This window comes from Heliconius melpomene, chromosome 18 (assembly GCF_056956725.1).
Source record: "Heliconius melpomene rosina isolate 202511_hmr_F chromosome 18, ASM5695672v1, whole genome shotgun sequence".
In the NCBI taxonomy this organism is placed as follows: Eukaryota; Metazoa; Arthropoda; class Insecta; order Lepidoptera; family Nymphalidae; genus Heliconius; species Heliconius melpomene.
Genome location: NC_140406.1, coordinates 9614508 through 9627527, shown reverse-complemented (window position 1 = coordinate 9627527; position 13020 = coordinate 9614508). Strand labels below are relative to the sequence as shown.

The window sequence follows — 13020 nt, the reverse complement described above, 5'->3', positions numbered from 1 at the left end:
GTAAAATAATATATGAAATATTTTTATGACTCTGTTTTTGTGAATTTCAAATTCATATTTATATTAATTTACACATAATAACCTTGATTTGACTAAATATATTATGATTATCTGAAAGAATCAAAATTCAATTCGGTAGATAAAGAGACATGAAATAGTACTTTGGAGACTAATTTTTTTTATGAATCTTAGTTAAATCGTAAATTATATTTAAAATACGGTATCGTATTAACGTAATAAAGAAAAGTATAGTAATTTTACTTACATAATTTTAAAATATACGATAGTATCGAAACTATCGATAGTTCAAAAGAGTACAATACTATCGGACAAATGCAATACTATCGATATTATCCGTAGTATCGTATCTCCCAGTCAGAAAGATATCGATAGTATTGTATTCTTCTAAACTATCGATTGTCCTATCGATCGCATAGGCTTTTTTAGATTATATCTATCGATTGCGAAACAATAGATAGTTTGGCAACGCTAGTTAGGCTAGTTATATATAGATTGACTTGTAAATAACATTCTACTAAATGATTCATAAAATACCTATTTATGTATATTATATAATTTGTAGATGAATTCATCTTTAACCAATTTTTTTATTCCTATAACGTAAATAACGCAATGATAAATTATTTTTTATATTTTTTTTATAAAAATGTCAATTGACATTGACAAGCTAGTATATGTTCCTTGTTGACAAGTGATTTCTTTGTTGTTGTGTGATCGGCAAATTTTACAATTTTGCATCTTATTTCTAGCGCTCAATAATATAAAAAAATGTCAAATATTCAAATTATAACACAAGATTTTGTAAATGTGCATATTACGAAATCAGATAGCGAAAGTGCAGCTCCTGTGGAGCGACGATTCAAAAAAGGAATCACGATACAGGAGTTTAAGGTTACTACTTAGTATGATTCACAGATGATTTTGTTTTATTTTATGTGTTATAAACTAGCAAAAAATTACGTACATTTTTATGTCAAAGAAAAATTTAATTATTAAATTTATTATTACAAAATTTCTTACCATCAAAAGGGAATCATTAATTATTGTTTTCAGTTTAAGACTATAAATTCGTAATAAAAAGGTGGTTTCTTACTTTTAAAGATTTGAACTCAGATTAATTATTTTAAAATATACTTATTATTTTAAGTTACAATAATTTAAAATTACAACTATTTTAAACTACTCATCAAATATTACATTAATATAATTTTAAATGACTTTACAGACAAAATTAGAACTAGTAACTGGTGGCTCGGCTTCCACAATGAAACTAAAAGTATATGATATCAAAAACAACTTCGTATGTGATATAAATAAAGATGATGCTCTACTTGGATCATATCCTATTGATGATGGAATGACAATACATGTTATTGATAATTTTGCTATGATCAAAGATTTTGCAGATGCAGATAGTGCTGAAAGGTGAGATAACATAAGAAATGGAAAAACAGCTTCATGTTTTCCTGTATAGCAGGGTAGAGAGGAGAAACCTAGTGTTGAGTTCAGATACTCTACTCTACACACACCACATAATATTTGAGATATTTCATGTTCAGTGCTTTAATGCTTTATCTAGAAAATATGCTAGCATAGTAAAGAAATGAACATAATTTAAATATAATTGTTCTTGCCTTGAGAATTGAATTAACATTGACAACAGTCAATTTAAGTTAAACTTTCAGTAAGAATATCATGTGAAAAGCATGCTTCTGTACATAATTCCTCAAGTGGAAATTATAATGTCTGTCCAAAAGAGAAGTGAGTGGTATAAAAATATGTTATTGAATAAAACATAAAATAATTCTTAAAGAATATTATAATAAATATTAATAAAAAGGCCAGTTATGGCAGGGGCACAAAGTATGACTTTAAATGTGACTGGTTGTGTGTTTGATGCCCACTCAAGGAGATTTATTATTTAAATTTATATAATTTTATTTCTTTACTCTGGTGTCAAAGCAAAGTGCAGCATTGAGATCCACCACTTAACATGCAATGCCTTCAGAATTCGACGGCTACCCTCTGTCTTCCCTGCCATGTCCCAGATACAGTGTGAAACTGATAAAAAAAATTATAAAATGTTTCATATTATTTTAAATATTTTGCTTTTTATACAAGAGGCAATAGGTTTTTTTTTAATTTTTCACTTTTTCCTGCATAACATGATAAATAAATTGTGTAACTATACACAATTTTAAAACCTCTAGTAAGATTTTAAAGAAAATTCCAGTGAAAATAAAAAAATGAAATGACATTAATTTATTCTGTCAGAATTCCAGCATACTGTGATGACTGGTGAGAATTGACACTGCACTTCTAATCAAATGGAGCAAATGACAATCTTTCATTCTCCTGAGCTCCACTCTCCTCCTGAACCATAATGGTCTATTTTTAAAATTTGATAATAATTTCATTTACATTTTGTTTTACAGATTTCGTCTCTCTGAAGAAGAATATGAAAAGAAAGGAGACACTCTACGCTCTTTTCTCCAACGTAACAAACTTGGCAAGTACAATGAAGAAGAGATGCAGAAACTCAAGGAACAACAACAAAAGGAGCTTGAAGAGGAAGCTAAGTAAGAAATTGTTATTTTTTTTAATAAAATGAAGACAGTTGAGTTGAAAAAAAATATATTAAAGTTAACTATGGTTTAATCGAACTGTAAAATAATTTATAAAACAACAAATAAACATGTTTAATTTATTTTTTACTTTGCTTTGGTAAGACACGGCATTCAGTGTTGCCACTTAACACAAAAAGTTTCGAAAATTGGGTAGTGCGTGGGAAACGGAGTCTCTTAGGTTTCCTCTCCCTACTCTGCTATACAAGGAAACATGAAGCTTTTATACATTCCTGACGTATATGGCATACAGCCGGAGATTAAAAAAATAAAATGTAGCTTTAAGTTCTGACATTCACACAATTCATCAAATTTAGGCAGTGTATCTTAAAAAAGAAAACCTGTATATTTTAGGTTAGCAGAGGCGGTGTTAGTAGGCACCCGTTGCGAGGTGCGCATGCCGGGACAGGGGGCACGGCGCGCCACCGTACGGTATAATGGCGCGCTTGAGGGTGCCCGGGGGTTGTGGATCGGGGTACAATATGATGAGCCCAGGGGAAAGAACGATGGAGAGTAAGTAGTTATATATAATAATAATTGTGCATTATTTTAAGTTAGTGTTAGGCCAGAATAATGAAAATAAACTAAAACTTTAAACCTATGAGTAGCTTTCCGACTAGGCGACAAAAAGTCTATGTCTGCTGGTTCCTACTTTCTATGTGGTATTTTAGAAATCTTTTTTTATATACTAAAATAGGCTTACATTTAAACGCATCAAGTCTGATGATGAGCATTCATGCAATCTACAGTGCTGCACTCTTGCCTAGGAGTTACCTGTTCACTCAGATCTGTTTTAAAACCAATTAAATCTTTCATTAAGAAAATGAATGGTCTGAACTGCTAATCTTAATGAACTATTCCGTTTGTTTTTTCTTTTTATTTTTGTGTACTCATTACTTATACTACTCTCACATTGTACTGGGTCATGCTCATGATCGCATCAAAAATATCAAAACAAACTTTTGAACATTTATTTCTACTACTCAAAATTTGTTTTTTAAATAAATCTCTTGAAAGTGAAACTTAATTATTTGTTTAGCTTCATGCTGTATCCCACAAATAGCGGGATTGGCAAAAGGAACCTAGGTTAAGACACTTCCGTTGCCTACTCTGAGCTGAGTCTGTGTCCGTGTATAGCCGCACTCTTGTGCCCCTGCTACATTTAATTAATTAATTAACTGAATTTAATTTGCAGAGTGAACGGCAAACGGTATTTCACATGTCCACCCAAGTACGGAGGTTTTGTCAAACCAATGTATGTCACGGTCGGGGACTTCCCCGTCGAAGAATTTGATTTGGACGACGAAATATGAAATGATTGACGAGCTTGAAATTGTAATGCTTTAAATATGTAATTTATAATGCCGTCGCGTTATTTGTATTGCTAATTGATATTATGATATAATTTAAATTCTAATTTTGAGGTTCCCTTTGCCTACAGTGCTATGTGCGGGATACAGCGTGAAGTTAAAAAAACGGGAAAATGAAAATTACTTAAATATAATAAATCCCTGAGGGAGATCGAACCCGCACCTGCAGCTTTAATCGTCAGTCAGTTTCGCGTCAGGCGCTCACCGTGTTATCTCTGAGAAAACGCAGCCTAGTTCGGATCTCCCAATGGGTGTTATTTTATTTTTGTCGCTCTGGTATGAAGACAGCATTGCGTTTAGTACCGTCACTCAACACGCAATGTCTCGAAAATTTTGCTTCTGCCCAACGGAACTAAATTTAATCTAAATTTCGGCGTGACACTATAAATTTATTTCACAAAGAAGCTCGAGGATGTCGCGACGGACAAGCATATTTTTATATAGTATATTTTTAATATATACTTTGTAGGTGCTTAAATATAAACTAAATATGCTTTATCATTTTGCAAGCCTAATTACTAATGTATTTTGCAAAAATTCTTTTGGAACTCATTTTTCTTTATATATTTTAAAGTATGATTACTTCTTTCTGTTCTGTAAGATTTTTTCTTTTATTCTATTACTTTGAATATACATGAATATCTAAGTTCCTTATAATATGAATGTCAGATTTTTTAGGATTTATTTACTTGACACTCAAAATTTGATCACAAATTATATTTTTTGTGTATTTCTGTACAAATCTTATTTAATTATGATTTTAGATATTTGAAGAAACTATTTTTTTTAATGATTAAATTAACATTCCAATAAAACGATCATGAGTTTTCAAGCTTTTTAATTTATCTATATAATGCATATTTCATTTATTTTTTTAGTTTTAACTACATTTAACTACACGATTTTTAATAAATATTTAATATATCTCATTGTTTTATTTTTAACCTGTACTTAATATTTACGCCCACATAGTTTGTCTAGTATCGTAGAGGGGCTAGTTCTCCTATTAAGTACAAACTAAAAAAATAAAACATTTATTAGTACTTTACCTGTCGTCAATTCACTGGGCGAGGCTTCCTGGGAGGCCGTTGTGTCCATGCCGGTTATCAGCCTAACTTTAACACAAAGCATCATCGTGCTTTGCCCATCTCTGGTATGTCAGAGACGCGGCTTCAAATCCCCTTACTAAATATAATGAATAATTGCTGTCATTATGCTGTCATAATGAAACCACATGTTTATATTAGTATTATATTTATTTATTCCAGTTATTTTATTTATTCCACTGTTTTAGAATTTACGTCGTTTTAGTATATCTGGTCGCCAGTTGACGGGGTGCGTCTCTTGCGAGGCTGTTTCGTCCTCGCGGTATATCTTAACGGTCTTGTCGGCCTCCGCGGTGAGGAGACGCGTCCCCGAGCGGTCGAAAGTGAGTGCAAATATGCCCGCCTCGCTGTCCATTGAGCCGGGCTGTACTGCTGACTGCGAGGAGTACAGGTTCAAATTTTAGTTATATTTTTTATCTTTTAATTTGTAAAGATTATAAATACCGTAGAAGGAGAATAATAATAATTGTGATTTTATATTACTTATTCTTATGATTTCATATCACTTCATATTATTAGTATTTTTTTGAAAGAAATAGACAGTCTTAAGAAATAAAAATCTAACGTAGATTATACGATATTAAATTAGACAGTATATAATTCAAAAAGAGACGTTTATAATTCTTGCAGTAGCATCTTATAAAACAATATGACAATACAATATTTTTCAAATATATTAATTGACAACTCAAAACACATGTAACGAATTCCTTTAAAAGCAACATCAACCTAAATTCTATCAAAAACAACCGTATGTGTACCTACATACCTGTAATCTCTGAAAATTGTAACCAGTGCGCCAATCCCAGAAATGCATAGTGCCGTTATCTCCACCACTAACCAAAACACCTTCGGGGTTAACCGCCATACAATTCACTATAGCATTGTGCCCCGACAAGTTCTGTATAAACCTGCCATCGGGGCATTTCCATTGCTTTATATTGTCGGGCGAGGCAGAGGCAAAAGTATATAGCTGAGGATGTAGGGCTAGAGCTCGAACTGACTTCTTGTGGTTTGTAAGAGTACATTGAGACTTGCCGGCTGCTAAGTCCCATAGGCGGATTGTTGAATCGTGTGATCCTGTTATTATCTGGAATTAAATTGAATATTATTCGTAAAGACATTCTTCTGCGGTTTTACTGTCGTGGCGCAAAGGTGTAATGTCTGAGTGTAAATCGATAGTTGTGGATTCGATTTCCCACTCAGGGTAGTGAATTATTTTCACTATCTATGTGAAAAGTTCCAAAAAAAATCGAAGTAGTGAAACATATCTCAAAATAATAAAAACCCTCAAGACTCAAGGTCAACTCCTTATCGCATTTATAAGGGTGTTGGGGGGTCGGTTACCTGCGGCTCGGCGGCTTGGCACACGAGTGAGGCCACGGTGTCGGTGTGTCCGGCTAGCGTATGCACGTTGGCCTTGGAGCGCATGTCCCACACTCTGGCTGTGGCGTCGCGCCCCGCCGTCACCAGCACGTCAATGGTGGGGTGCAGCGCCAGCGTGTACACGGCCGACAGGTGCCCGTGGTAGTGGCGTATCACCTGAGGAAGTTATAAACCAGTGTAGGATCGTCAGGGCGCAATGAGATATGTTTGTATGGTATGGTAGGTATGTTTTCTAACTGTGAACGCGACGGTTGTGAGTTCGATTTTCACTCAGGGTAATGAATTATCTTTATTTTCTTGCACTATTAAGAAGACAAAACGGGATGTTGAGTCATTATCGCCATTAAATACGCTGTCTCAGAGATAGTACGTGTTGCATACTGGACACAGTATAATGATAAAAAATGAAACAAATACAAAATATTAATGAATTCAGTAATACAAAGATACTATAAACAAATATACACAAATTAAATGGATAAACAAATTATTAGCAAAAAATATTTATGAAAAATAATCAAAAATAATATGAAAATTACTTTATTATATTCAAGATCCCAGCATTTGACTTGTCTATCTTCACCACAACTGAATAAGTATGGATGTCGTGCAGATACCTCTAAACCTGCAAATTTGTATTGTATTAATAAAAAATATATTGTATTGTGAACTATAAACAATCGATTTTTTTATAGCTGGCACACAAAAAAGTGTTATGCCACTACTTTATTTTGAACAATTATGACGATTATGATAATGATTGTTTGTTTAATCTAATTAATGTATGGGGGACATAATCAATTGCGAACGAATCCACAACTCAACTCGCGTTTATAGTCATACGCTTGTGGTGATGTGCAACAACGGCCTCAAATGACGTGCAGAGAATATAACATACATTTGTTGTATTATTTCTAAATAAATAAATAAAATTTAAATGTATAAAAAATACAAACCTTCCCCATGAAAGCCTTCACAATTTTATATTTATAATATAATTTTTTAATATTTCAGGAAGATTGAAACTATACTTATTTAATGAAATAATTCAAACATGTAGTTACTTTTGAATAGAAATAATAAATAAAAAAAAGGACATGAATTTAATAGTAAACAAAGTGTTATTTACCTCTAACAGTACTAACATGGCCTGTTAGTGAGACTTTAAGCTTGCCACTCGCCAAATCCCATATTTTAATTACTCTGTCAGCCGCACCTTAAATAAAAGTGTAATTAAATAATTTATAAACCTATAAATTTACTTAAGTATGTATTTGGCAGGGTCTAGGCCACACACAATGGAAAGGTTATCAACACACATACTCTCGCCAGTGTTTCTTGTTTATATTTATACTACAATTAATGAGTCTTGGCTACTTTGAAGCTAGATTTTTTAAATTGTTCACTCTGAAACAACATAATCAAAAATATGTAAAATTGTAATGTCAAATGACTAATACGGCTGCCAAAACTAATTAGATGGACTGTACCAGTTAGTATTGGTTTGTAGGAGTGACTGCATGGAATGAGTGAATATATGAAGAATGAGTATAATTCAAACCTGTCGCAAACCATTCATTCCCAGGTTCGACAGCAACACATCTAACCCATCCAAGATGTCCTGATATAACTCTAAATAGTTTCCATGGTGCATGCCACTTGGGTTTTGGCATTGTTGGTGCTTTTCTAGGAGCGGGAACTATTGCAGTGGGGGTTGGTGTTGGTGGAGCACTGTACGGGAGCATAGCACCGTCTGATGCTAGAGCTGCTGATTCAGCCATATCTAATTTTAAAAGAAAAAAAAAAATTTGGTTTATTATATTTACTTCTGTAACATACAACATGAAAATGGATTTTATAGATTTTATTTTAGGTTCACAATGTCTACTGTACACCGCAGGGTAATTTATTTTCTCAAGTAGGAATTGAACCCATAACCTGACCCATTTACAGAAGCGTTTACAGCATTCACTAGAAGCTGTCACATTTGTTGGAAGAAAATATTTAAAAAATATATGTTTATTGTGTATATTTATAGCATTGTTTTATTTCATACCTGTGTCATGAGGTGTCTCAGGTCTACTTAATGCCTCTTGATGCTTCACTGCCTGTGCCTTGTGAACAGCCGACATTACTTGTCCATAACTATCCCTTGCTTTTACTCCCCGTAATATTTTCTCTCTGTAAATATGTGAATATATGATTTAGATGAATGATAACGACATTAACGACATTATGCAGGTTTGAATCATATTTTGGCTTAATATAAAAACAAATGTTTTTTTAGCAACTAATGAGTAGCTAAAAACAAATTTTAATTTAATACTAAGCAGATTATTTGAGAATATTAAATTATAAAAAACACTTACGCTTTTTCATCAATTGGCGGTAACATACTTTGGTTAGAAAGAAACATATCATGCGATCTCTTCAGAGATCTAAACACTAACGTGTGGACAGAATGCTTAATAACTTCGTCAGTCATTTTTATTTATTATTATTTTATGTCAGTATATCATAATATTTCGATTGAGCCTTACAAAATGATTTAGATATAGTTTATTTATGTTTGTTTTCTTAGACACCAATAACCAAGGAATCGCCGATAGAAGTCACCAAATGTCAGTGTCATGGTTTATACTACAGATAAAAAAATTAAGTTTACAGACTATATAAATCTTAAGATTATATCGTACGTATAAAATAAATTCAAATTGAAAAACGTCTTACACTTTTTCCCCTATAAATTTTGTTTTCACATTTCAGTTAATAAGCTTTTGTAAATTTTAAATAGTCACGTATTATGTTTTTTTGTTAGTTTTATAAAATAAATTAAATACCGTAATTTCAGAAAACAATAAATTCTTAGCAGGTAAAAATTTTATTGAAAAATAAATGAAATAATGAATAAATACAAAAACTAAAGATATACTTTAAATTTACTTTATTTTACTAGATTTTGTACAAAATCGTTTTTGTTTAACATAATGAATCATAATAATATCATTCGATTTATCGTCATAAATGAGTACAAACAATGAATAATTAATATAACTTAAGTATAATAATTCTTTAAGTTAATTTATAAACTAAATTACTAATAATTGCAGATTAAAATTTATGCCTAGTGAAGTTTATGAATATAAATAGTACATTATTTTAGATCTAGTCTAGGCGCTATCAATTATTTACATTGCACAGTGCTGGTACTATAAAATAACATATAATTATAATAAAAATACTTATATTTACAAAAAAGAATTATATAAATAAACAAAACTAAATAGTTTCCTTAATTTTACTGTTTGAGATTTTACACATGCTAAGCTTACATCGAGTTAAATGTTAAATCTACTGCATTATATTCGTATTAAAAAACTATTTAAAATATAAAATGCCTAACACAAATAGATAATATAAAATTTTGGTTTATTTCAACGGATTTGTGTTAAATGGCGGTACAAGTGATTTTTGTGGTCCTTAAACGAGTCGATCGACATTGGAGTCGGTGATCATCCACTCGTAATCTATGTCTGTAGAATCGGCGACGGAAAAAACCGCGCCATTCTCGGTTCAGATGGCCGATTTCTCAGAATTGTTCGCATCACTAACGCGACGAGAATGTGGTGCACGTCGCAATGTACGCGGCTGTAGATTCAATGGAGGCAGATTTGGTCTTTCAATTCTAGTTGGGGACGAAACCAACGGTCGATTACCACGACGTAGAGTTTCAATACCATTTCTGAAATATTCCTCCGTTCTATCCGTATAGCTTTCGATTAATGGTGCTGGGTCTTCGTATTCGACGTTAAAGTGTCTTGTAATTGTTAAGTCCTCGGGTGGTCCTAATTTATATAATGGAGGTTCCACGCACTCGTAGTGATGGTCTTCGGTATCGTCATGTGGGTACGTATCGGCTACAAAGTGTCGAGTGCCGCGCGGAGTGAGTGCCGCCCAAAGTACTCGGGAGTCGAGTGCTGCGCTGCCGTATAGGGCGTTAGAACCGCTGGCTTTACCGGTGCCGCTTTTACACCCACCTCGAGCCCTTTAGAAGAAAATGTTACGTTAATCAAATGCATTATTGAGTATCTGTCTTATATAGATCTCGGTGGTTGCAATTCGCAGACCCTCACAATCAAGAAAAGTGATGAATAACTAGAAATTGTAACTTGTAAGCATAATTAGACAACACTTACTCTCTACACTTGAGCAAGAAGAGCGCCAAAAGCGCCGCAATACACAACACGGCGATACAACACGTGATAATCACTAGGAACCATGTGTCGTCGTTGGTGGCTGGTTCTGTCAATGAAATAATATAAAACAATTTGTAAAGATTTTTAAATACTTTTCTATAATGTCGGGAAATATTGTAACTACTACGTAGGTATATATTTCTGCCGAAAAAAAGGTTTAATATTTTAATATTAAAACTTTAGTTTCGCACACAGTACAAGCATAAACTATCAAATATTCTTAAAAAAATCTCTTTAATATTATAATATTCGGGAAGAACACAAAACTTACCATGTCTCGGCAATTCGTGGTACTCCACACCTGGGAACAACGCGTTATCTTCACTGTTAGGCGTGGGCGGGCACTTAGACGCCCTACAGGGCGGCGTGAGATTCGCAATGTTTGCCAAAAACGCAGGCAAGGGAGGCGGCGGCATGTGCACTATGGAGTCCGGTGGTGGACCTAACGAGAGGCAATCCGCCCCGCACGACATGCTATAAAGAAATAGAATTATTAAATAATATTGTTAATAGGAAACACTATTATTGTATTTACAATATTATAGTGAATATTACGACGGTCTTAGTGTTTAACTAGACCTTCGTGGTAAACACGGCTATTGAGGGTCGATTCCCACTCGGGGGAATTTTATATTTAATATTTTCATTTTCTTACTCTAGTAACAGGACAAAGAGCGGACAAAGAGCGGCGTCGGATTCCGCCTCTCAACAACAATGCAATGTATCAATAACTAAGGTGATAAAGTCCAAATTAAAAAGTACGAGAGATGCATTTTCCGAATTTAATTAATTTCATTGCAATTTGAATGAAGGAACTCAACTGCACTTGGATTTACCAGATATTATAATAATTTAAATATAAACCATTTCACCGAGTGGGAATCAAACCTACTATTTCGAGTACAGTCAGCTGTAAGACGCAATCCCACTGCGCCGCCACGCTAGGCTCAAATGTATGCAGCAAGCATAATATTAGAAAAAGATATAAAATTATAAATGACTTTGAATAAAATTATATGTAAAGCAAATTGTTTTTTTTTAATGCATTCTATTTTAATAGAGATACTATTTTACTACAGAAAATAAATTGTTGAGACGCAATCAATAATTGTAAATTTCGAGATTTATATATCTAAATATTGACGAAAAGCAATTTTTTCCTACATGAATACTGAAACATTTGACTCAGAACTAATAACACACAAAAATCACGTTAAAAAACTTACTTTATATATTTTTAATCGACTTTTCCCACAAAAAGCAGCACTTCGAACTTATTTAGTAATATTTTATGAAAATGGTCCATAGATGTAGGACGCAGGCGCGAATTTTGACTTTTACTAAGGTATAATTACGCTTGTAATGTCGACTCTTTACCAAAATATCAAATCCATTGCGGGTTTATAAAGAATTTTAATATAAATATCACTATTATAGAATATCAATGTATAATGTGCATGTTAAAACAAACGCTATGTTAAAGCTTCAATGTATAGTACAAGTTATTGATTCGCGCAAGCGCAAGAACTAATTTCGCGACCCTTGGCTAAGGGTAGACTGTGAATAGGAGCTGGTAATATATATCTATCTCTCTTCCTCATATGATGTTACAGTATATGTGAAGAGTGTAGACAAGTGATTATTATTTGTCGCGCGGTAATATGACGTTGTTATGTTGAGTATAGTTTAGGGCTCTTGGATATTATTATATTTATATACACTTTTTTTTATAATTTTACGCTGTGCCAGTGTGTAACCAAATGTTAAGACACTTCGTTCCCATTAAGACACTTCCGTTCCCCACTTTCTTCATTCAGAGCATTCTTTATCTCGATACTAGAACGAAAAATTAAAATATTAATATTTCAATCCCTCGAGTGGGAATCGAACCCAAAACTTGTCACGTTTACAGTCGCACTTTTGTACCTCCGTGCGACGAATGTCCTCAAAGCTTAAACTGGCCATATATTATTACTTTATTAGTGTAGATGATGTGATACAGTTATAAATAAGGATCCTATTTTAAAACAAATACCTACGTACTATGGCGAAGCGCTAAAGGATATGCACTTTATGAAAAACTATTCAAAGGTAGATGTTACAAAGAGCAGTTCTTAATTAAATTCTTTAGGTATTCCATAAAATGCACAGATATTTACTTAATATTATATAACGTCAAACGTTTTCACATTGATAAATACGTAGGAAAATATCGATAATAATAGGACAGAAAGTATAGAACGGCGTGTTTTAACGC

General features: G+C 32.9%; 3 protein-coding genes across 3 annotated transcripts; 1 reads left to right on the top strand and 2 right to left on the bottom strand.

Moving 5' to 3' along the window:
• Window positions 1-695: 695 nt before the first annotated feature.
• On the top strand, window positions 696-4940 carry Tbcb (tubulin-binding cofactor B). The gene is made up of 5 exons (XM_085201977.1): window positions 696-912; window positions 1247-1446; window positions 2457-2600; window positions 3000-3158; window positions 3841-4940. Exons 1-5 carry the CDS (start codon window positions 790-792, stop codon window positions 3956-3958), a joined length of 744 nt encoding a protein of 247 aa, XP_085058103.1. The 5' UTR covers window positions 696-789; the 3' UTR covers window positions 3959-4940.
• Window positions 4941-5252: 312 nt separating this feature from the next.
• Window positions 5253-9157, bottom strand: Tango4 (transport and golgi organization 4). The gene is made up of 8 exons (XM_085201976.1): window positions 8877-9157; window positions 8564-8688; window positions 8069-8290; window positions 7637-7723; window positions 7047-7132; window positions 6469-6663; window positions 5891-6211; window positions 5253-5497 (listed from the first exon to the last, which is right to left on the bottom strand). The coding sequence occupies exons 1-8, from the start codon at window positions 8990-8992 to the stop codon at window positions 5306-5308; spliced, it is 1344 nt and encodes a 447-aa protein (XP_085058102.1). The 5' UTR covers window positions 8993-9157; the 3' UTR covers window positions 5253-5305.
• A 277-nt stretch (window positions 9158-9434) lies between these two features.
• Window positions 9435-12078, bottom strand: LOC146529481 (uncharacterized). Its single transcript, XM_085202206.1, has 4 exons — window positions 11990-12078; window positions 11035-11237; window positions 10704-10809; window positions 9435-10552 (listed from the first exon to the last, which is right to left on the bottom strand). Exons 2-4 carry the CDS (start codon window positions 11234-11236, stop codon window positions 10081-10083), a joined length of 780 nt encoding a protein of 259 aa, XP_085058332.1. The 5' UTR covers window position 11237; window positions 11990-12078; the 3' UTR covers window positions 9435-10080.
• Between the last annotated feature and the right edge of the window lie 942 nt (window positions 12079-13020).